The 25,102-nt window shown below is 38.3% G+C and overlaps 1 protein-coding gene across 2 annotated transcripts in view; it reads right to left on the bottom strand.

Annotated features, from left to right (window-relative positions):
- ctdspla (CTD (carboxy-terminal domain, RNA polymerase II, polypeptide A) small phosphatase-like a) overlaps positions 1–25,102 on the bottom strand; it is a 44,283-nt gene that overhangs the window by 16,340 nt on the left and 2,841 nt on the right. For both annotated transcript variants that reach the window (XM_053611461.1, XM_053611459.1), the window contains exon 2: positions 380–537. In XM_053611461.1, the coding sequence (XP_053467436.1) occupies positions 380–537 (158 nt within the window). The remainder of the gene's footprint in view (positions 1–379; positions 538–25,102) is intronic.

The following is a 25,102-nucleotide window of genomic DNA, read 5'->3' as shown; positions in this document are numbered from 1 at the left end:
AAGTAAGGGGGCACTGAGCAATCCATCATCTGAGACACAAGGGCCATTTTATGGGGACTGGAGACGTGGAAGAGTGTGTCAGTGTGTGTGGGTGGATATTGAAGAATGTGTGTGTGGAGAAGCATGCCCATCATTTCTGAAGCTGGATGGTAAACATCAGGGTGAGTTCACTGGGTTCGGAACAGCTGGAACACTTTGCGGTGAGGATGGAGAGGCCGAGCGCACGGAGTGTACACAAGCGAGGAGTGAGGCGAGACGACAAACAAATCTTTAGCTGAGACGATGGTAATAACAACACCAATAAAAACGCTGTACTTTTGGGTTTTTTTTAAAATAGATCATTAAGCACAAATATATACATACACACACATGCACGTACCTTAGGAGAGCCACTGTTTTCCTCGGCAGGTGGAGGCAGCGAACACGTCTTGTTGTTCTGAAGCGGCGGGTCCACATTGTAGTTGCGGAAGCAGCAGAAAAAAGGGCTGAAGATGCTCCTGCTCCTGTGTTTCTTTAAGCTGCTGTTCGACTGCGAGACTGCAACGAAGAAAAAACAGTCACTGCAACATCTGCACGTTCACCTTCTCTGCCCTGTAACTCAGAACACTGTTGCCTCACATCTGTTTCACTCACTCGAAGGAGGTCGGAGCAAAGAGTGGGGGGGGGACTGGAAAAGTTGTCTGTTAGGCAGAGACGCTGCCACAGAGGGCAAACAGGACCTCCTGTATTAACGTATACAGAACACGTTTCCGTGGTATCCATGTTACCTTTGCCCCGTTCACTCGTATGCGTTCTGTCTGAGCTGCGGCTCATACGTGCATGTCATTAGTCAACAGTAATGGGTTCGGAGAAAAAGAAGTTACGCAACTCGCGGAGAACCAAAAAAAAAAAAAAAAGACTACTCCCCAAACCCTCCTCTAAAATGGATACTGTGCAGATACAGCTGATACAGAGCAAAATAAATTAGAATATATATATATAAATATATATATATATATATATATATATATATATATATATTTTTTTTTTTTTTTTTTTTTTTTTCTCCACAATGTAACTTAAAAAAAGTACACTGCTAAACCATTTGTCAGAGAGACAGTTATGTCAAACATACAAACATATTTGAATAAGAATTTTGTATATTTGAAGTATACACACACACATATAGGATATAATAATTGGATATAATAATAGCATATAAAAACATTGGATATAATAATAGCTAAATATATATATATATATATATATATATATATATATATATATATATATAATGGAAATATATATATATATATATATATATATATATATATATATATATATATATATATATATATATATAATGGATACCAAACAATTGCAAACAAAATACAGGTTTATTAAAAATATATATCTTTATTAAATATAGGTGTGCAACAATTATTGGCACCCTTTTACTCAAAACTTGACTGTGTGCTACCTCCTGCCAAGAAAACAGCTCTGAGTCTGATGCCTGATGAGGTTAGAGAATACATGGCAAGGGATCTGAGACTATTCCTCCATGCAGAATTGAGATTGTTTTTGGATGAGAGTAGAGGCTTTTTTCTTCAAACCCTTCCAAACAAATTGGGGTGATAAAGGTGAGTTCGGATTGTAGTTTTGGAGACTTTCTGACCCCAAAGACGTAACTAACTTCTGCAATTCTCCAGCTGTGATCCTTGGAGTTCCAGTTGACTGGAACTTCTTAATTATTGCCCTGATGGTTGAAATGGACATTTTCAATGCTTGTCCTATTTTCTTATAGCCACTTCCCATTTTGTGAAGCTCAACAACCTTTTGCCGCACATCACAGCTATATTCCCTGGTCTTACCCATTATTATGAATGACTAATGGAATTTGGCCTATGTGTTACCTCATATTTATACCCCTGTGAAACAGGAAGTCATGGTAGAACAAGTTCCTGCTCCTAGCCACCCAGGTGTACTAAAAAAAAAAAAGAAGTAAAATATAAATGGGAATACACTTCAAATATATTTTTCTCATATGAATTCATAGGGGTGCCAATAATTGTTGTACACCTATATTTAACAAGGATATTTTTCTTTTGATAAACCTGTGTTTGCAATTGTTTGATATCTATATTGATATAGAAAGAGTCGATCACAGTCGTCTGTCATGATCAGTGAAGTGAAGTGATGTAAAGTGTAGAAACCTGAAGCAGAGTTAAGTGCAGTAAAAACAGCAGATCTGAAGTGCAATCTAAAAGTTTTTACGTTGTACTGAAATTCCTATTAAGAAGCTAACATTTACCCACAAGCTAATGTTAGCATAGCTTAACTAGCTAGAACATTACCTAAATTTGAGTTTTGAATGTGTAAGATTTGAATTGTTGATATTTGAATTTTTGAGATTTTCATATTTGAATTAGACTTTTTAATTTTTTAGATTTAATTTTGAGATTTTCATTTTTTTACATTTGAATTTTGGAGATTAATTTTTTTTTTAATGTTTAAGATTTTTTATATTTGAATTATGGTTTAGAATTCTTGCATGCTTCATATTTGTCCTACTTTACATTAAATCAATTTTAGAGATTTGAATTAGACTTTTTAAATTTTTAGATTGGACTTTTTTTTTAGATTTTAACTTTTTTACATTTGAATTTTCGAGTTTTGAATTTCTCCATTTTAAACTTGTGACTTTTGAATTTTTTAGTTTTTAATATTTAAGATTTGAATTTTTGATATTTAAAGTTTTGAATTTTTGAGATTTTCATGTTTTACATTAAAATTTTTGAAATTTGATTTTTTTTTTTTTTTGAGTTTTTAACTTTTGTGATTTGAATTTTTGAGATTTTAACTTTTGATATTTGAATTAGACTTGAATTTTTGAGTTTTTAATGTTTAAGATTTGAATTTTTGATATTTAGATTTTTTAATTTTTGAGATTTTAATTTTTTTACATTTGAATTTTTGAAATTAGTTTTTTTTTTTTCTAGTTTTGTATGTTTGAGATTTGAATGTTTGAGTTTTGAATTTTTCAGATTTGAATGTTTGAGATTTGGGTTTTGATTTTTCACAATCACCAAAATATAACCCATAATTTTGAATTCTATGTTTTTAAAGGCAAATCTTACCCCTAGCAACTTAAAAAAAAAGAACATTGGCAAAATGTAAATGTATTAAATACACCACAGCAAAAATAGCTTTATTTAATGTAATGTATGTCATTCAAATATTTAAAAAATAATGTTCATATTCAGCTATCATGTTTTGTCAGCTTCTATGCTCCACAGTCATGCATTTTTACACTTTAATGAAACATCCATTGCCCAAAAATGCCACTTAACCAGCCTCCTTTTGAATAATAATATATTTAAGTGTCTACAATAACAATATTGTGCATTCTCAACGTGGTGATGTTATCTAACTGATCATCAGCATGTGGCTGCATGGAAATGGACGTCAGGGCTTAACATGTAAGATAATATGCACTTCAAAATGACCTGAAGTCTAAATTTAATCATTGAGCTGTCAATTCCCTTCTTAAAAAGAGACATGTTTTAAAACTCGGAGCAGGCTGATGTCAGCAGCACCTAGTCCATGTTACCCCACTCAGCATGAGTCATCTCCCAGTCGCCAAAAATCTCCACATTCTTCCATCTGACAGCATAAATAACGTTAATATAAATTATAGGAAAAATATTATGCAATGATCCCCAGGATGAAATGAGTGCATTTCTAATTTCTCTGCCACATATTACAGTGGAGGGCGTGAGCAGCATGAAATGTCGGCTCTTCGAGGCAACACGCTGTTTTACGAGTACAAAAACAAAAAAACAAATATTTCCATTGCTGCGTTATGGCGTTTCACTGCAGACTGTCACAGAAAAAGAGTAAACAGCAATATGGAGCTTGCTCTGAATGTCCTGACATATTGTGAGATAATCAATAACAAAGTGATGTTGTTATTCGTGCATCAGCATTAATCAATGTTTCATTAAATTTTCACAATAAGGCTGCTTTTAGATAGTTTAATGTTAAAAAGCTGCCTGGTTCTGCTGAGGCCACTGCATGAGAATGTCGGTAAAATATTCATGAATACATTTAAGGGCTTTAAGGGCTAATGTGGCATGTTTTCCCAACATTACAGACAGACAGACAAACCGACGAACTCACAGACCAAAAGACAGATAGACAGTCGGACAATCCGACCAACAGAGAGACTGACAGATTGAAAGACAGACAGACAGATTGAAAGATGGACAGACAGTCAGACAATCTGACCAACAGACAGACTGACAGATGGAAAGACAGACAGACAGACAGATTGAAAGACAGACAGACAGTTAGACCAACAGACAGACTGACCGATTGACAGACAGACAGACAGACAGACAGACAGACAATTAGACAGACTGACAGATTGAAAGACAGACAATCAGACAAACTAACAGATTGAAAGACAGACAGACAGACAGACAGACAGTTGGACAATCAAACAGACTGACAGATTGAAAGACAGACAGACAAACAAATCAGCTGATTGACGGACAGATCTACAGACAACCAGACAGACTGAAAAACAGACAGACCAACAGACAGAGACTGACAGACAAACAAATAGACCCTCATACAGACTGACAGACAAACCAACAGACAGACTGAAAGACAAACAGATAAACTAATTTCACTTTGTCTACACTGTATGATACAAGAAATAAAACTTTTTTGCATTAATGTAGTATCATCAGAAATCACAGACAATGACCAGACAGACCAACAGGCAGACAGACAAACAATCAAACTGACACATACTAGCCAACAGACAGACCAACAGACCAGCAGACATACCAGCTGGCAGACAGACAGACCAACAGACAGACAGATAAACAGACTGGCAGACAAATAAAATAGTAATAAAATCATGTCTGTTATAAATATTGAACAGGTATGATGACATATTTTTACTGTAACATCATTTAGAAACACTGACTTGCTCATTAAAACATCCACGATTTACAGCCTTGCCACATGATGTGCTCTTACAACCGGCTGCCAGATCCAACATCATCATTACAGTCAGGGAAATGTTGCGAAATTTGTCATCTTTAAATCATTTTGTAATATTTTAAGTCCCAATTCCTCATGGTGTATGTACACCATACCAATCACATATGGCTTGAGGGCACTTTCACAGATGTCAGCCATGGCCTTTAACTTTTAAATCCACCATGTGACATTTTCCAAATTCCTCTTTTTCTCAGCTAAGCATCCAGATGACTACAACACAGGCTTTCACTACATTCAGCTACATGTAGAGGGCTGAGTTCAGCTCACGCAGATTGTGTTACAGATTGTGCTGATGACCAAACACTCGACAGCCAGTCGATAATAGTGTCAGCTTTCAATGAGGCACAAGTAATCAACTCATTACCTGTAGCATTCACTGTTAACTTTATCCAAACGTTATACAAACGTTTACAACGTGTTTGTACATGTATGCTACAGTATCTTCACTGATTTTCTTATTAGATCCCATTTTGTTGGCCAACATTGATCAGAAGCATTGCTATGAGTAGTATAGATATTAATTTACTGACTTTTTCCACGTTAATCAGTAATAGTTTTTTTTAATCTAGTTGTTGTTGTTTATTCCATTTTTTCTTTTCTTTTTTTTACACACTTAAAAAATAATTTTTTTAAATGTGTGTTTTTGTCATATTTGGAAAGCTTGTTTATTTGGGAAAAGCACAACAGCAACAACAATAATAGTAATTCAACATTTAAGGGTTTCAATAATAAGCTCTAGCATTGTTTATGCATCTCCGCAGTACTGTATATAATAATGCATTAACGTAAGCAGATAGTCTATGCAAACACAATTATCCTGACCCTTGAACAAAGCTAAACACTGAAGCATAATGAAATCTCATTAAGTCAACTGACCCTTTCAACAAGAGATGCTTTTCAAAAGCCGATGTACTGCAATCAAACCCTAATATTGGACAACTTGCAGCAGCTTCCCAGAGGATCACATGTAAAACAGGCCTTGGAGGTTGGGGGAAAAACGCCAAGCTGCTTCGAACACCTCTAACCTGCTTCTCCGAGCATGACTTGTGTCAGGCTCTGACTTTAAACTAGTTATAAACTTACAAAAAGATGACTTTTGAGCAAGAGCAACGCAGTTTTGCAGTTTATATGCTGTGGTGTGCAGGAATTTCCAAACTCCTAACCACCTAACCACCGCTTCACTGTTCTGAGACCTCCCCCTGTCTGTCATTGGTCCAGATATCACATGGTTGCTTGTGTCACTGCATGTAGCGGCTGTTTTATTCCCAGGTTGTGCATTTTGCGGTTGTAAAAGCAGCAGTATTAACACTTAGGCAAGCTTAATAATCAAAATACCGCCTGAACACTGGAAACCGGGAACACACCGTGGGAATTCACTGTTGATGGGACGCAGGGCATCGCACAAACACATTCACATACTCGTACTCCTCTAGAGTTGCCAATTCACCATTTGGCATGTTTTTGGGAGGTGGGACGAAACGGGAGAACCCAGAGGAAACCCACACAAAACAATGCGGCTAGGCTCGGGATCAAAACAGGGTCCCTTGTGCTTGTATTATTATCCATGTTATGAGAATGAAGAGATCAATTAACCTATGAACAATGTAATACATTCATAGTAATGTACAGATCTAATTTGAAGACATTTATAGACTTTTATTATTTGAAGTTTACTACCAGTGTTTTTTGTTGTTGAGAAGTTATATATGATATTTGCGGAATTTGACTATGTAGCATCTGAAGCTGATTTAGAAATGAAAACATTATTAGCTCCAGATTTTTGGACAATGTTTAGACCATTATTTTTTGGCACTCTGGCTGTGGCTTATTTATCTTACATCTTGGACCTTACCCATGGTTCATGCAGCATTTTACTTGCCTAACCTCTGTCTCGTCTTCCAAAACAAGGAAATCTGTACAGTCCTGTTCTCCAATACTGATATTTGATACTATGTGAGCATATGGAAGTGGGAGGGAACATGGAGGAAGGAGGCGGGGAGCAGAGCAGGCAGTGTGGAAAAGCCTAGTCTGAATCCTGCCTCCTAACCACAGCATACAAACTGTGCTTTCTCCCTGTCACAAACAACATTGCAGAGAGTTTGAGGCTGCCAGACACACACACATACACACACGCCTAAAAACATATTCTCTGGCTGCCCACAGGAATGTGTCTGGAGTCAGCCTGCATGGCGATGCCATTCTCCGCTCCCTGTCTGATCCGGAAGATTATGCCTCGTTGCTAAATGTTACACTGCAAAGTTTTCCATTAAAGCCGCATGCCACTGAACAAACAAAGTTAACGCAGTAGTAACGGCAACACTGGCAACATGGAGTTGTTTATCAAGTGAAACACACACTGACATTTTGCATGTTGTTTGGTAGCTACGTTTATCTAAAGTGAGGCCAAATCCAATTTAAGCACAAAGTGCTACATGACAGCAAGAGTCTTTAACTGACAATCATGAGCAAGAAAGTTGCAGCAAAATGAAAGGAGAGCTGTTAAACCTGGTTTCAGGAAGTGCTAATGCTAAGTAGTGACGCACACGGGCCACAAAGTAGTCAGTCAGACTACATATGATATAAATCTTGCAAGTCAAAGAAATCTAACTTCAATAATAAGAATAAGAAGAATATATATGTAAACAATTAATAGGCTATTATGAATAACCATAAGGACCATGTCATTACTCACCTTTCTAGGTAATAACCTAGCAAATAAGTGCACAACTAGATAGCGAGAGTGTTAACTATAGCAATAACAGATGATGTGTTCCACAGTGACTGAGACTGAGAACTCATGAGCGCATGTGAACAGTCAGATATTAAGCTGGAGAGACAAACACCCCATTCATTAACATGAGCATGAATACACGGCAGTGTACGATGCATTTACAACATCCTTAGTAACTGCCTGGTCAGGATCAGGGTTGTTTAAATTAGACTACTACTTTGTTTATATTTTGGGAAATAGATCCAAACTATTGAACCTAGTTCGAAATATTGAACTAATTTGGTGAAAAATATCAAGGGCGGGTAGAAACAAAAATCATGATAAATGAAATAGCTGAGGTTGAGGAACTGTGAGAACCAGAATTCACACACCATGATGACAGTTTTGATATTTCAACCTCAAATTTTTATTTCTAGTGTTTTCAGGGGTATTTATATGACACCCACTTTGGGTTTAAATCGAGACTACAGATACAGATACGGATATTTGGAGCTCTGTTGGGGAAATGGAATTGCGTTACACCCTCAGTATCAATGTTCAGATCCTCTCAAATCTAAAGGTCAAATCTATTAGTTCATCCCTCTGGGGGAACTCTTAAAGGTTTTATGTATAACCCTAGATCAGAGTGTTTCCCTACCAGAAATGGTTCCTAACTAGGAGCCTTATAAGAACTCTGAACTATACAAAATACCTGTTGGAAGAACCCTGAAAGAACCCTATGAGTGTAGAGCCCTGACTCACCAAGGTAACGGTTGGATAGCAGGTATCATCAACCATCTGTGGTTGTAATTGTTGTAACTTTGTAGCATTGTATTTTTTGTGCTGTGTCACAGACAACAATTGTATATCCAGTGCCCTCCACTAATATGAGCAAAGAAGGCTGTGAAAAATTGTCTTTATTGTTTAACCTTTAGATCTTTTGTTTAAAAAATTCACAAAAATACTCTGCTCTCATGGATATCAAACAATTGCAAACAAACCACAGGTTTATCAAAATGATGATAAACCTGTGAATTCAAGTATATTCCCATTGATATTTTAATTTTTTTTACAACAGGAACAGGAACTTGTTCAACCAAGACTTCCTGTTTCACAGGGGTATAAAAATGAGGTAATATATAGGCCAAATTCCCATAGATATTCATAACAGTGGGTAAGACCAAGGAATATAGCTGTGATATGTGGCAAAAGGTTGTTGAGCTTCACAAAATGAGAAGTGGCTATAAGAAAATAGCACAAGCATTGAAAATGCCCATTTCCACCATCAGGGCAATAATTATGGATGAACTGGAAATGTTATGAATCAACCAAAATCTCCAAGGATCACAGCTGGAGAATTGCAGAAGTTTGTTGCGTCTTGGGGTCAGAAAGTCTCCAAAACTACAATCCGAAGTCACCTACATCACCACAGGTTGTTTGGAAGGGTTTGAAGAAAAAATCCTCTACTCTCATCCAAAAACAAACTCAAGTTCTTCTTTTTGCCACACACTACTGGAACTTCAAATGGGATCGGGTTCTATGGTCAGATGAAACCAAAATAGAGCTTTTTGGGAGTAAACACCAGAGGTGGTTTTGGCACACCCAGAGAGGTAGCCATATGGAAAAGTACCTCATGCCCACGGTTAAATATGGTGGTGGCTCTTTAATGTTTTGGGTCTGTGTTTCTGCCAGAGGACCTGGACGTTTTATTAGGATACATGGCATCATGGACTCCATCAAATATCAACAGATATTGAATGAAAATCTGACTGCCTCTGCCAGAAAGCTTGAAATGGGACATGGTTGGATCTTCCAGCAGGACAATGATCCAAAACATACATAAAATCAACACAAAAATGCTTCACTGACCACAAAATCAAGGTCCTGCCAGGACCATCCCAGTCCCCTGACTTGAAACCCATAGAAAACCTGTGTGGTGAACTGAAGAGGAGAGTCCACCAGCGTGGACCTCGAAATTTGAAGGATCTGGAGAGATTCTGTATGCAGGAACGGTCTCAGATCCCTCGCCATGTATTCTCCAACCTCATCAGGCATTATAGGAGAAGACTCAGAGCTGTAATCTTGGCAAAGGGAGGTAGCAAAAAGTATTGACTAAAAGGGTGCCAATAATTGTTTCACACCTATATTTAACAAAGATATTTTTTTTGATAAACCTGTGTTGTGTTTGCAATTGTTCGATATCAATGAGAGCAGAGTATTTTTGTGAATTTTTTTAACAAAATATCAAAAGGTTAAACAATAAAGAAAATTTTTCACAGCCTTCTTTGCTCATATTTAGCAAGGGTGCCAATATTAGTGGAGGGTACTGTAAGTATGGAAGCCAAAATGTCTCTGAGGCCCTCTCGTGGCTGGCTGCAGTACAATTTTAAACCCCGCCCATTCCTGTGTTAATGATGGGCGAGAGGCGGACCCACTGTGCAGCCGGCCATATCTACTGCAGATGCTCTGGCTCCAAGGTCTCTTTGCTTGTACTTCCTCATCTGTAACTCACTTTGGATAAAAGCGTCTGCTAAATGAATAAATGTAATGTAAATGTAAATGTAAATCTTGAAGTGACGTGAGCAGAGGAAGCAGAAGCCACTTTTTGAGGTCAAACATAGGGATGATTCAAAGGGAACTAAGCAGGGATGGGGCACCAGCAAGACCCTTAGAAATTGGAAAAAAGCTGTCATGGATTTTTTCCCTGCAATTAATGGCTGAGCAGGGACAGGTTCCCAATCGTGTGGAAATGGTAAAGCTATCTAGAATAGTTTGTTTGGCTACATCCCAAACCACAAAACTATGGCACTAAATACAGTGATACTGGATTAATACTATTTAGTACAGAAAGATGTGATTTAGGGTACTGGTTTTATCTTTCTGCAACATTGGACGACTTTTTGTCCCTGTTGGTATGGACAGTGATTTCTTTTTCACACAGTACTGATACTGGTGTGAAAGGTGTGAAAATAGTTTTGACAAACTATTTAGTATGTAATTTGAGTCCCTGGAAGAGTTGTTTTTGGCAAAGACAGATGAATAAAATTTGTTTATGAATAAGACTACCTCTACAAGATTTCTTCCCTCTTGTACAGACACAGAACATATGTACATGTCAAGCATCAGCTGTTGTAATTGCAGTGTGTGCAAATGCACTAAGGATGGGGTTCTTATTCAGTGCTAGTTCTTTAAAATCAGCTTGACATGTTGATGTGCCAATGTGTAACGGCATTTCTTGAAAGCTGTAAACGAATCTGTGAAGTGAAGGAAGCTGGGCAATTTATTTCCATTGATTCATACCACAGTGGAGAAGAAGCGCTACTATAGGCCACTATGGTGAGAGAAAACACTGAGCAGCGCTTAGAAAGAAATGCTGAAAATGTGTTAACAAGCTACGCTTGGCTGAAAGCTACACTTTAGTGACCAAGAAAAACATCACGTTACTCCTGAGCGTTCTTTTTTTTTCTTCAGTCCCAGTAGTCTGATGGAACCAACATTTAAACCTGTCATGTCCATGAAAGAGAACGTTTCCCACACTGTGAAACGCTGAGGTGATGTGATGATGGGCTGTCACACGCATGGACAGGGCCTCTCTGAGGGCCGGAAAGAGAGGAAACGCAGGAAATGCTCCGCATTCCTGACAGGAAGAGATAATAAGCTTCCGACCAACAGTGGAGGAAAAATAGCCACCAGAAACGAAGCTTCTGAGACAGGAGGTACAGCGTGTTCACAAAGTGATGCGTGCACCCAAAAGGAGACAGAGAGACAGGTAGAGAGACAGGAGAAACAGAAATGCTAGGTGGTGCTAAAGGTGTGGGGGAAAAGTGAAGGCTCTGCTGCAGTTTAAATAATTCAGATGGAAACACTGCTGGTCCTGTGTAAACACCCGTAGAGCTTTATGCTAAGGAGGTCATCTACTGCATCAGAGCTGAGGCTGTACCGTATATGCTCACAAATCAGTCCTCCATGTTTAGATCAGCCAGCCTATTACAAACACCAGGAAGTATGAGGGTAAAAAAGTCCTTAACCTTCCTAACAAGCCAGTCCAAAAGCTATGCTAATTAAATTTTTACCTCAATTCATCTGATTGCACATCTACTTGAAAGAACACAGACCATTTCATGCCCTCAAGACTGATATAATTGGTTTTGAATAACTGCATCGCTTCATTCGAACATTTTCCACTATATATCAAACCAACACCGAGCAGCTGACCCGTTACTGAATGATGTAAGGTGGAAGACATCGCCGAGTTGAGCCAGCTGTCTTTCATTTCATGTCTCTTGTTTATCATTTTCATGATCGGATATATATTTCCCTTCATCTGGATGTCGAGTAAGCACTTGTCTGAAGCACATTTATCAGCAGAAGTGCTCTGGAGATAACACTTTTGGCTGTTATAGTACGCGACGTGACATTAATCGCAAGCACAGAGACATTTTCTTGTCTCAACAGAGCTTCACAAACAAGGCAACCGGGGCGTTTCACACGCTCGCAACAACATCTGAGGGGAGACAAGGCGAGAAGCAAACCTATAATTCAACATTCCAGCTTCGCCACTGCATGAGCCTTCACTTTAATAACAGCGTCAAGAGAAAAGGAAAGGCGAAAAGAAAGGGTTTCGGGCACTGCACTGGGTTACCAGTTTATTAGGTACTAGGGATATTAAAAACAAATTCCTTTGTAAATAACAAGACACTGAAATGAAAGGTCATGGCATGCTTGAACAAAAAAAAACAAGTGCAAGATTTTATTACCATTATTATTAGTAGAAGTAGTAGTAGTAGTATTGTAATTATTATTATATACTGTTCTTATTATTTTTATTACTATCATTATTATTAATTTACTATGTTCTTAAATAAATTAAATACATATAACTATTTATTTATAAACAAGCAAACACTTTGTATCAGGAACATGATGTTACATGATGTTTCAGTTTGCTTCATATATGTACACGTCCAACCTAAAGAGGACTGGAGACTGAGCACATGCATCCAAACACATGCATCTCCTCATCAGATGCACCGAGGCTGAAAACATGTGCGGGGCCATAATGACACTGTGAGCTCACTGGATAGATGGAGCCTGTATCTTTCTTTTCATCCTTTGTTAGTGTATGGACATCTTTGTGTCCCGAGGCCACACAACCACAGCTCCAGAGTGTGGCAGGATGAAAGACGGGCAGGGCGGGATAAAGTGCAGAGAGCTCAGCCAACAACAATGTGAGAGAACTGACTAGCGAGGTTTGTTACGTAACACAGCAGCAACCGCGGCCCACGTTGTTTGGAGGGGAGGAGGTTTGCAGAGCGAACGAAGAGAGAGAGAGAGAGCGAGAGAGAGAGAGGATGCACGGATAATAGAAAGGGACTAGCGGAAGATCCAGCACATACACGTAGCAGCAAATAAATGTCACACACAATTAATCTGCCTCTGGTTTCACTTTTACATTAGCAAACAGTATGTGGAATCCAGGAATAATAATAATAATCCTGAGGTAAAATCTAGAAACTATTGCAACAAAGTAGGAATGCACTGCTGCACTAAGAAATGAAAACACACCCACACTGCCAACAATTTCATTTATCAGTAACAGTTCAGTCTAATTCTATAAATTACCCAAAGTAGAGTTTAAAAAAATCTTATTTGCCAGAGCACCACTTTCAGCTGTTTTATTATTATATGAGCTACATTTATAGTTACATTTTTATTATTATTATTATTATTATTATTAACATTTCAGGTTTCTGTTTGCAAACTAACTCTTGTCAATTTGATCTTGATTCAATTTAAAAACAAAACCTGCTTTGATAAATCCCACAGAAAAAGTCAATGTGAACTTGAGGAAATATTTAGAACAGTAAAAACGAGAACAGTAACGTGAAAGAGCCTGATAGAACAAGTTACAACACGGCTGAAACTATAGAGACTCCCATCAATCAAGTCAAAACTTAACCTTTAACAGCAGTATACTCTAACAACTTTTAAGCATAAATAGCATGAACTATTAAAACAATAATCAATATTAGTACGACATCCATAATAAAAAGAGTCCGCCTATAAATGATTTGTTGAGCCGAAAAGCTAATTAAATGGTCCAGGACTGCAATGACAAACCTTTTGTAGTACATTATTTTACTATTATTTACTGCATTTTACAAACATTTCACTTATAATATTGTTTCCTTTGCCTTCCGTGACCTAATTTGTGTTTTCCCCCTCTATTTTCTGATATATTCACTGTTGTTAAAGCATCTCTTTTATGTAATTTTCCACAAATCAGTTTAAAATATAACCACATTGTACCTTCTCTACGTCAAACAGTTTGTTGAGTTTTTTTTAAACATTATCTACTATATTTAAAGTTCGGATAATGCAAAGTCTTTGAATATAGGTTGTATATTATGGCCCATTCGCAGTATTGGTTACAAAGGACAAATGGATTAAAAATGTACTCATATTTAAATGTAATAATCTAAATGGTTGGAATCAGCAGCTCTAGTCGGAGGGAAAATATTGATTCAGATGTCTGGCAGGAGCTCAGCGTTGATGTGGTTTTTAAAAAATAGGTTTTGTCACATACAGGCTCCAAACAACAAGAAAATGCTGATATATTTCTGGGATAATACCATGACTACAATATATATACGGTATTATCAGTATCCTACACAGATATGTTGCCTTACCATTAATCTTAAAAGTAACAGTATAGGAGGTTGGTAAAACAAAATTTTATTGCAAGATACATGCACAAGAAATACACATTCAGAGAAAATGACGTCGTAGGAAACTACGTCCTAAACTGGACAATGCACACTAAATGGTATGCCTATATAATAATAACGTTAGCAAATGGCGTAATGATATCCTATTTAACATACTATTTATCATTTAACATGCCGTTTGGGACATGGTTCAAGCATTTGCTTGATCTTATTTAATGTCACAGAAGTGTAAAAAGAATAAATTAAAAAACAAAATTCCATGCTGTCACTGTCCTCATTCTGCTGTGTTAACAATATTGAAATGACATAAAGTATTTGCTTATATCTGTGATAAATGGACCAAATGCGCTATAATATGGTAAAAAGAAACTAAAGCAGCGCTGTCACTGCCCCATACGTCTTCAGTAGTGTATTCATTGTTACACAGAAAAATAGCCTACAGTACGTGCATTTACATTATAATATGTTGGTTAAGTACACAATGTGTCAACAATTAAAAAAAAAAATCTTTGTGCCAAATCTTTGATAAATTATATCAGTCTAAATATCAATTAAATTAATCTGACAACAATATCTACAAAGGACAGTTTATCCTGCAACTAGGGTAACCACAAAACAAGAACTCTCTCCATACCTTCATGGTAAAAAATATGTTACACCATCTAAAAAAAAAAAGAAAGAAAATAGGGATACACTATAAATGCCTCGGCGAACACCTTGTCTAGAGTTGTATAGCTGCAGGCTGATAAATTACAGAGTACTTATGTCAAATAGCACACATGGTGTTACTATGTGAACAGAGAGTGTTATTAAAATAGCGCTTTTCCACCAGATGGTCTGGCAATACATGAAGGGATTAAAAAAATCCCGCTTTTTGTCACTATTTCCATTGCCAAGTGATCCACACTGTTACTGTACGCAAGTACACATGCTGGGACAGGCTCTGGATCCACTGCAACTGTGACCAGCATAAAGCAGTTACTGAAAATGTATGAATGAATAAAGGGCACTAGATTAGTCAACTACATTTACATTTTATGGCATTTGGCAGACGCCCTCATCCAGAGCGATTTACTCATTTACTTCTCATTTATACAATTGAGCAGTTGAGGGTTAAGGGCCTTGCTCAAGGGCCCAGCGGCGGCAGCTTGGCAGTGCTGGGATTTGAACTAATGACCTTCCGATCAGAAATCCATCGTCCTACCCATTAAGCTACCACTGCTACTGGCTACTTGCCACCACTCAACAACCTGAAGACAATTACTCCTGCTTTCATGGCTACTGTTATGTGACGTGACACAGGCACAGGTAGTCAACCTGAATACTGATAGCTCTGGATTCATGTTAGCAACTGTACTATGCCGTGCCATGAAAACTAATTTGGGACACTCTGGGAGCAATGAAGGTCAGATCTGAGAAGATGAGCAGAATGCTATTTAGTATGAGATGTAATAAAGTGCTATGAGAATAAAATAACTGTACTGTGCACATCGACGTGACTGTCAGAGTTACTACCAGTTAAAAGAGCAAAACTTCCCATATTGTGGTTGTATAAACAGCACATAACTTACAGAATGGAGTAAAATGACCTAAAATGACCACCTCGCAACGTGCAGAGAACTTTCATGTATTCTATAATTTGATGGGACACAGACAGGTCCAAATCCAGTTCTGGATTTGGATTAGTAACTGGAATGTATTATGAGATCAAGTGCACTCCATGAGCAATAAAGGCCAGAAGCAGAGTGTGAAGATCCTTTTCTCAGTCAGAAGAGCATCAGAGTGGAAGGGACACACCATATCGGGTTTATTAGGGTAAATTCATGCTTACGCTTTCAATAACATCGTACGTATCACACATTTTGACCAATTCTTTGACAAACATGTATATTGGATACAAAACAGGTGAAGCAGTGAGTTCAGTGAAGCGTCTCTGAACCACAAAAGAAAGGAAGCACTCTCCAATCACACACACACACACACACACACACACACACACACACACACACTTTCTGTCCCATTTAGAGACTCTCCCTGGAGACACACTCACCATTAAATGGAGTTCACCCTAAACTCTAAAGACTATGCCTAGTTCCCCATGGAGCAAGGCATTTTTTAAAAATGTGCTAGAGTAACAATATAAACTAATTCTTACACACACTTGACAAAAATACATCAACATTCAGAGATAATTAGGAATTATACCACAGCACTGAAATGTCTCATTTGACTGGGCCGAAAGTGGTGGTTAACAACATTAAAGGTGACTATAAACTGTTAAAAAAAAAAAAAACATGGTGTTGTTCAGTAATAAATTAAAATTACAATCATTGGCAAATTGCTGTGGTATAAGAGGGGGAAAAAACATTTCAGGATATGCTGTTATAGGAAAATAATAGCTTTGCTTTGCGTCAATGTGCCATCACATCACTGGATGTTGATTATTTTCCTATAACAGCAAACCCCCACACCCCCCACCCCCACCACCACCACTTGTCCCAAAATGGTAAATTTTGCTGAATAAACTTGTGTTTTCATTATGGAGACATTTTGAAATGACCTGAACTACTAAACATTCTTCACACACATAACCTAGAATCAGGTACATGAACAAGAAACAATCCAGAAAAGTATTCATGGCTAAATAACAAGTCTGTCAGAATGAGAAAAACTGGTTCCTCAAGGGTTCCCTGGTTAGTTAAAGGTTCTACAGCCTGAATTCTGTATGCTACCTTTTCTAAAAGGAAACCCCTTTGTTGTAGGCTTCCCAATGAGATTTTAAGAGTTTCCACAGAGGGACACACTGAAGAAAGCACTACGGTGCATGATGGAAGAGTGTAGTCAAAACTTACTACTACAAAGCATCCTGAATTATTTAAAATTCTTCACAGACAAAACATCAAATTATGTACAATCCAGTCTCAGTTCTCTCTTCAGTTCGGCGCTCCACAGAGAGAACTTCGCTACACCATGTCTCTGTCAGCCTCCAGCAGTGTTATTGGTCTGTTTTGACAATCTTTCGTTCACCGGCCGCTCAATTAATCCTCAGCTGGCGGAGAGAACGTTTGTTCTTGCTGAACGCTGCCATTAAATACAAGTTAAGAACCGTAGAGTGGGAAATTAAACATAGGGAGCAGGGAATTGGGGCTGGAATCCCAGCGGCACAGTAATGTTGTGCAGCCTCTGGGCCGAAACTCGTCCAATCATCTTGAAAACAGACAGCTGTCCTACAGAGCTGGAGGAAGATCAGGCACCTCGGCCTGCCGCGCTAACCTCCTGGTTGATGTAGGTAAAACCCTCACTTCTAAAATGTACGAGTTTAAACAGGACATCATTTCCAAATAACACTTCACAAGCAGTTCAAGTGTTACGTGATTAAGATTAGGTTTGAGAAAAAAACTTTATTTGTAGATCGCTCTTAGTACAGTATAAGCACAATTATTTTGACCAGATTTCACTTTCATATTATAAATTACAGTGGATATGAAAAAGTCTACATATGCTTGTTAAAATTGCAGGTTTTTGTGCAAAAAAAAAAACCCCAAACAAACAAAACAAATCATGTCAGATCTTTTCCCATCTTTAATGTGATATAGCAACCAACAACATTCAGGTAAAAAAAAAAAAAAAAAAAAACATTTTAGGAAGAAAACAAAAATTCCAATATCATGGTTGCTCAAGAATGCATGCCGCTTAACTTATATTTTGTTAAAGCACCTTTAGCTTGTAATACAGCACACAGTCTTTTGGGCAAGAGTTTGCACATTCTCTTCCGGCAAAAATGCTCCAGATTTATCAAATTGTCAGGGGATCTATTGTGCACAGCCCTAGTCAAATCTTTCCACAGGTTTTCAATAGGATTTAGATCTGAGCTCTGAGTGAGCCATTCCAATACATTGATCTTCTTCTTCTGAAGACATTCCTTTGTTGACTTGGATTTGTGCTTTGGGTCGTCATCCTGCTAGAACGTGAAATTTGTCTTCATCGTCAGCTGTCTAACAGAGGCCTGTTTATGCCAAAATAGACTGGTATTCAAAGCTATCCATGTTTCCCTCCATGTTGACTAGCATGCCAATCCCAGCCAAAGAGAAGCAGCTCTACAGCATGATGCTGCCACCACCATGCTTCACCATAGATATGATGTTCTTTGGGTTATCAATTGTCATGTTTTTGTACCAAACATATCTTTTAGAATTATGCACATTATGCACAAAAAGTTCATATTTTGCCACATGGTGTGGGATGATTTAGGCGGGCATGGATGTTGTGTTTATGAGAAAGGGTTTCTGTCTAGCCACCATACCCCATAGCACAGACAGGTGAAGAATATGAAAGAGTGCTGTCACATACAGGGGGTAACCAGTACTTGCCAGATATTCCTCCATCTTCTTTCATTTTGCCATAGGTCTTTTGGCAGCCTTTCTTTTTGTCCTTTTATCTATTTTGGACAGACATCCTGTTCTTGGTAATGTCACTTTGGTGCCCCATTTTCTCCACTTGTTGATGGCCTACACAGTGTTCCATGGTACAGTACATCTGATGTTATGGAAATTCTTTTTATACCGCTTACCTGATTTACACTGATCACCTTTCGACAATTAGATCCCATACATGCTTTTTAAGCTCAGTGCGGACCATGGATTCAGTAGTTGAATTAAACCAAGAAGCTGTCAAGAAAATGATCTTCATTTGGGGTTCATCAGAATCACTTATTTGATGTATGATAATTACTTTTGAACGGGATTGTTTGAATGTAAATGGTTTGAATGTAATCGGTTCATTCTGCACACAGTCCCACGCCCCATTATAAAAGAGTGCGTGCACTTGTGCAACCAGGTTATTGTAAGCCTTTGTTTCCTAAAACATTAGTTTTTCACCTGAATTTTGTTGCTGTAACACATTAAAGGTGGGAAAAGACATGATTTAGTATATTGGTCCTGTAATTTAACAGGTGTGTGTAGACTTTTTAAATCCACTAGCTATTGCCCTGAGGGGATGAAACAACAAAAATACGTTTCTGTGATATACGATATGTGATATGATATACAGGTTTGCTAACAAACCGGTGGAAAAAACAGTGTTACATTTGAATTTCTGTACAGCAAAGCACCTGTAAATGATGGGAACTGCCTGAGGTCCATATGTAATTTTGGATGAGATGATGGGCGGTATTGTCAGTTAATATCAGGAAGTTTAAAACCTGTGCAACTGTCAATCCTTCTAAAGTCACATGATCGATCGACTTATTGGGGGGATAACTCATTGCAATATACTCCAATGCTAAAATCTGGAATTTCTACACAAACTGCAAAAAGGTTGTCAGGTATGAAAAGGTCTGGGTGTTGTCTTACAGGTATCTCCAGGGTGTAACGAATGTGTAAGGTGTGTGTAAGGTTTAGTGGAGTTTGTATTTAACTGAATACGTCTTGTACATGCTAAACATCTACAGGGTGACAGGTATTTTTCTCAGTAAATGGACAATGTATTTTCTTGTCCTTGATAAGCATACATGCTGTATAGTAGACTACAAATGCAGTGGATTTAGATTGCTTCGAAAGCGTACTTAAGATTGCATTATTTGTGCCTCGTCACAGCAAATGGACATTTAAGTTGAAACATTTGAGCTGTTGGCCATACATGCCTACACCCACCTACACACACTTTCAAGCACCAAACAAGCTTTCTCAAAGGGGTCCTTTTTTAAGCGAATACTTAATCATTACTTTCGCTCTGAGCAGACACAGGGGGAGATCATGCACTCCATTTGCCCCTGGCTGATCAAACTGAAAACCGAGGAACCGTGTTTTCCACTAGCGCTAATCAGTGAGCTTCTGAAAGACTCCACACCCACTGTGTTCTCTCTAATTGACTTCTTTACACTCGCTGTCTAAGAGGTAACAAGTGGCATTCGCTCACCCTCGGCCCACTGGATATGTTGGACGGGTCCTCAGAAATAATTGCCTTAAACTTTTAGACACTCCAGTGGCTATTGGACACATTCGCACATTGTTCAGCTTGTTAGTTTTTATTGAGCTCATATTTGTGTTCAGGATGCACTGATTCAGGGTCTCATGGACGTCCTCGGTGCTAGTCAGTTCCACTGAAGGGGGCGTGGTTAATGTGTCTGTCAGTCATACTGAACAAGGCATTGCCTCTGTACCTGCCAGTTCTGAAGGAGGGACGCATGGCTATTTAGTCTGTCAGTTATACTGGAGGAGGCATGGCCTTTGTGCCTGTCAGTTACATTGAGGGAGGCATGGCTTTTGTGCCTGTCAGTCATACTGAAGAAAGTGTGGCCTCTGTGTCTGTCACTTGCAGTAAAGGAGGCATAGTCACTGTCAGAGTCCACAATATCCTTATTCCTAATCTGTGATAGAGCTGAAATTAATGGAGAAACTTATAAACTGTAATTAACTGTAAGCTAAAATATACTTTAAAATTCATACTCGTATTTCCTAGGTTAAAATGAACGTGAAAGGTAGGAATTACATTTTTCCCATGTGACCTGTATGCAGCATTGGAGCCTCAGTAATGATTCGCTGTGCCTGTCTGTCAAATTAAAGGAGGCGTGGCCTCTGCTGCTGTCTGTCAGAGTGAAGGAGGTGTGGTCTCTGTGGTTGTCAGTCCCAGTTTCAGTTTGGTTTCCCATTGCTCACTTTTTCCCCACACACATATAGAACAATGAGAGGTTAATTGCTGTGTACAAAGTATTATTTATTTCATTGTTTACCTATATTTTATATTAGAATAATAAAGACAGATTAGAATAAACCATTTTCCAAATGGAAAGGAATAAAAGCCATAAAAAAAGGTGTCATATCTATCGATCAGTCGTTTTTCCTCTCCTTCTCACAGGTGTGTTGTGCGTTGTCTTGCATGCCATGTAGAATTACAAGCAATCTCTTTTTACCATTCTGAATCACATTATTACAGCTGAATCATATAGTATGAATCATTCACGATAATACATTGTATTGGAAAGAGCGATACACACCACTCATTTATTTCAATAAGCATGCTAATTGCTCAGCACAAAAGCGAATGTACAGTCGTTCGAGTGGGAGCCTACACTGTAAGACATCGATCAGACTACTGTGTCTACAACAGCTCAATTCCCAGCATGCCCTCGCAGCTTCGAAGCACACCGACATGACGGCTGCCTTTCCCAATAAAGACAAATGAATTCACCGGGACTACGGAGACGTTCAGAAACAAATCAGTCATCAATCGCTTCACTTTGGTCAACATCCAGTGAGAATTGGTGGGGGCAGGGGAGGGTGAAATGAGAGAATGACAAAAGAAAAGTGGAGAATAGACAAATAAAATAGATTAACATGGACCAAAAGGGAAACAAGCAGCTGATGCGTATTGTGATATTTACAAAAAAGATAAATTATGCATTTAAAAAAATCAGATAAGCAAGATTTTGGGGGGAAAAAAAGGGGTCGTTATATTTAAGAAATGAATCTATTCTGTAACACGAATGCTTTCAGGCAGCTGGAATTACAGAAAACACCAGTAAAGAGATTTCCTTTGTGAAATCTGATTCAGCAGGATGTACCAGGCTGGGACTAACAGGCGGTCAGAGTGCACTGAGTCAGGATATAAACATCCCAGCTCAGCTATGTAGTAATCTGGTTAGAGTAAACAGCTCGTCCAGTGTTTCCTGAGTGATTAAAAGATATTTGAAAAAAGTTGTCCAGTTTGGCTGTAATGTGATAGACAGACAGCCACGCTGCACTACATATAATTATATTTAATTATATATTTAAGGGTATGAAGCTTAAGGCTGCTTTCACGCTTGCCGTTTTTCTCAATAGCCAGCTCACATTTTACACGTAGTCCTACTGGAAGCGGATGCGAGATGGGCTGATTGCGTCCGGTTTTTAAAACGCTCGTGCTGGTTGTTTTTTTTTTTTTTTCCAAAGTTGAAAAAAGTTCTGAAAAATGCCGCTTTTTAGGGAGTGGGTGCTGTTGGGGCAAGTGAGAAAAACAAACGTGGTGGGAAAGGTGCTTTATTATTCCAACACTGCAATATACACTTTAATAGGAACACCTGTACCTGTAACCCTGTATCCATTCATGTGCTTATCAAATCAGCAAATAGTCTGTAGCGTTTACACAGAATGGTGCGAAAAACAAAAAACATCTATTATAGTCCATGTCTGAGGGTTATAGTTAAACCTTCCTTGGAGGGCAGGTCAGAAAGCAAGTGACAATGTATCCTTAATGTATCATATTAGATGTCATTCTGTCATTTAATATAATAGAATAAACGAATAAACTGGAGTTTAACAAGTGAGCATTATACAGCTCGTCTGTTTGTGCCGGTCACACTAGGGAACAATTAGACAGCACATAAAGCAGAACCAACCCATTTCACAACACTGCACACGAAGACTCGGAAATAAACAGGATATTAACAGTGTGTCCATTTCCCTGATCTCATCTTGTCCTCCACACAGATCCATATTTATCACCTGTGGTATCCCTGGAGCGCTTGTTCGAAAACCCTGAGCGATGACTTCCCGATGTTAACCTCATTAAACCCCCATCCATAATGCATGCAGAGAAAATCTATAAACACTCACACTGGGAGGTGTTTAAATATACGCCTCGTATCTTGTAGTCATGCCGGTGTTCACGATGAAACCGATATGCTTCTGAAAATAGCCTTGTGCAGTTCTGAAATGTTTAGGGACTGAAAAGCCAGGGTTCGAGAGGATTAGGATCGTCATGGTATAAGATCCAGTGCATCAGATTTCACAGAGTAAGATCAAGCGGTGTGTCCGAGATGTAACCAATGTTGCCTACTCAGGCTGTATTCGGAGGGAAGGGAGTCCGGATAAAACGTCGTGACATAGTTTCTCACACACCCAAACATTGGAGTTTGCACTTAGATGAATTTGATCATAAGAACTTAGACAAGTTCACACACTGATATGTTTACCGTATTAGCATTACACCACTTCTGCTCTTCTACTGAAGTCGTCACAGGATTCTGATTAACGTAACATTACAGTAGTGGTTGGTAAATCTTTTTCATGTGTCGGCCATTTTTCCTTATGATTTCATGCTCAAGATGGGAAATGGGCAAGTACAGACAGGTGACATATTAAATGAACCAGATGGGTTATTTTCCACATCTTTGAAAACCGGTTCCTCGTGTACTTTGAAGTATCATTGCTTTGCACATTTCTTATTTATTTATTTATTTATTTTTCAAATTTCTGCGTGAACGACTGGCTACTCTACATGGCCGACTTCCGAATATAGTGATTACTATTTATTGAAAGACTGTGTATTTGGATCATAGTTGTCATCTAAGTACTAAATCCTACCTTGTTGCTTGGATGGTACCCTTCTTTCTTGTACCATTAATATATATCTTAATTTTAAAAATTAAGGTTCATAATTGGCCTGTAAAGATTTAAAGACACACTGCATGCACCATTCGTGGTTGAGGTACATACTAAAGCTATGAAAGGTGTATGCTTGAGGGTTCCACCCCAGCAACAAGGAAAGGAAAGATTCAGTACCGTTTTAGTACTCTGAGTGCAGTGCAGTCTAGACAAATGCATTGTAAAGTGCACTACATGAATTTAAATAGGTAAATAAACTGTTAAAGCTGAGAATCTCTGTTTTCAGGGCCAGAAACATGTAAACAGAAGCCTGAAAGATAGAAACTAGCCAGATCTATAGCAGGTCATTACTATGAACCATTATTGGGAATCACACCTTTAAAATTATTTGATCTAACAGGTTAATTAAACTTTTACAAATCACTGACTGTACCTTTAAATTGCAAACACGATATATCTCACTCTGGAACAGCAATGAAATGCCAAACAGGATCATCAAAGCCTGTTCATTTTTATCAACAATCTCATTAAAAATTTTGGCAGGCAATTATTACAACTGATACTATATATAACCCTAGAGGCCCCTGTACTCCGATTAATTAGGGCAGCTGTATTCAGCTTGGTCTGATCGTGTTTGTGTGTGTGTGTGTGTGTGTGTATGTGTGTCCAGTACACAGCGAGTGCAACATGATCCTGCATGAGTATTGATTCAAGATTCGCAGTTCAGGAATACTCAGCCATCAAAAGTCAAGGACCAAAGTCAAAAGTAGACTTGGTTTGTATTGCGAGTTAGTGTGTTGTAAATAAATAAATAAATAAGAGATGAAGCTCCCACAAAACAAAATTGCTTCATCGGCACAAGTGAGTTCAAACATAATGGTATGTCCAATTGGTTTTGGAGTACGAAAACAAGAAGTGACAGGCAAACACAAAGGTGTTTCTTTCTCTCTCTCTCTCTCTCTCTCTCACACACACACACACACACACAATTGCACACAGAGGAATGAGCTCTGCTTTGTCACATGGCCCTCTGTTCATGGTTGGGGAATCCTCTAATCCGTCTTTTTGTTCATCCACTGGACACACATTGAGACTCAGAGGTCAGTTCATGTTCCCAGGCTCCCCTGTCCTCGGCTATGCACTCATGCCATGTGCACTGCCATCTGTTTGAACGCCTTAAAGCAAAGGAATCTCTTTCTATTATAACATTCTCATGTTTTTGCTTTGCTCCTCACAAAACATGGGTACAA

The sequence above is a fragment of the Ictalurus furcatus genome, chromosome 23, assembly GCF_023375685.1.
Source record: "Ictalurus furcatus strain D&B chromosome 23, Billie_1.0, whole genome shotgun sequence".
NCBI classification, from domain to species: domain Eukaryota; kingdom Metazoa; phylum Chordata; class Actinopteri; order Siluriformes; family Ictaluridae; genus Ictalurus; species Ictalurus furcatus.
Note: the sequence above shows the minus strand (reverse complement) of the source record. Positions and strands in the feature narration are given on the sequence as shown.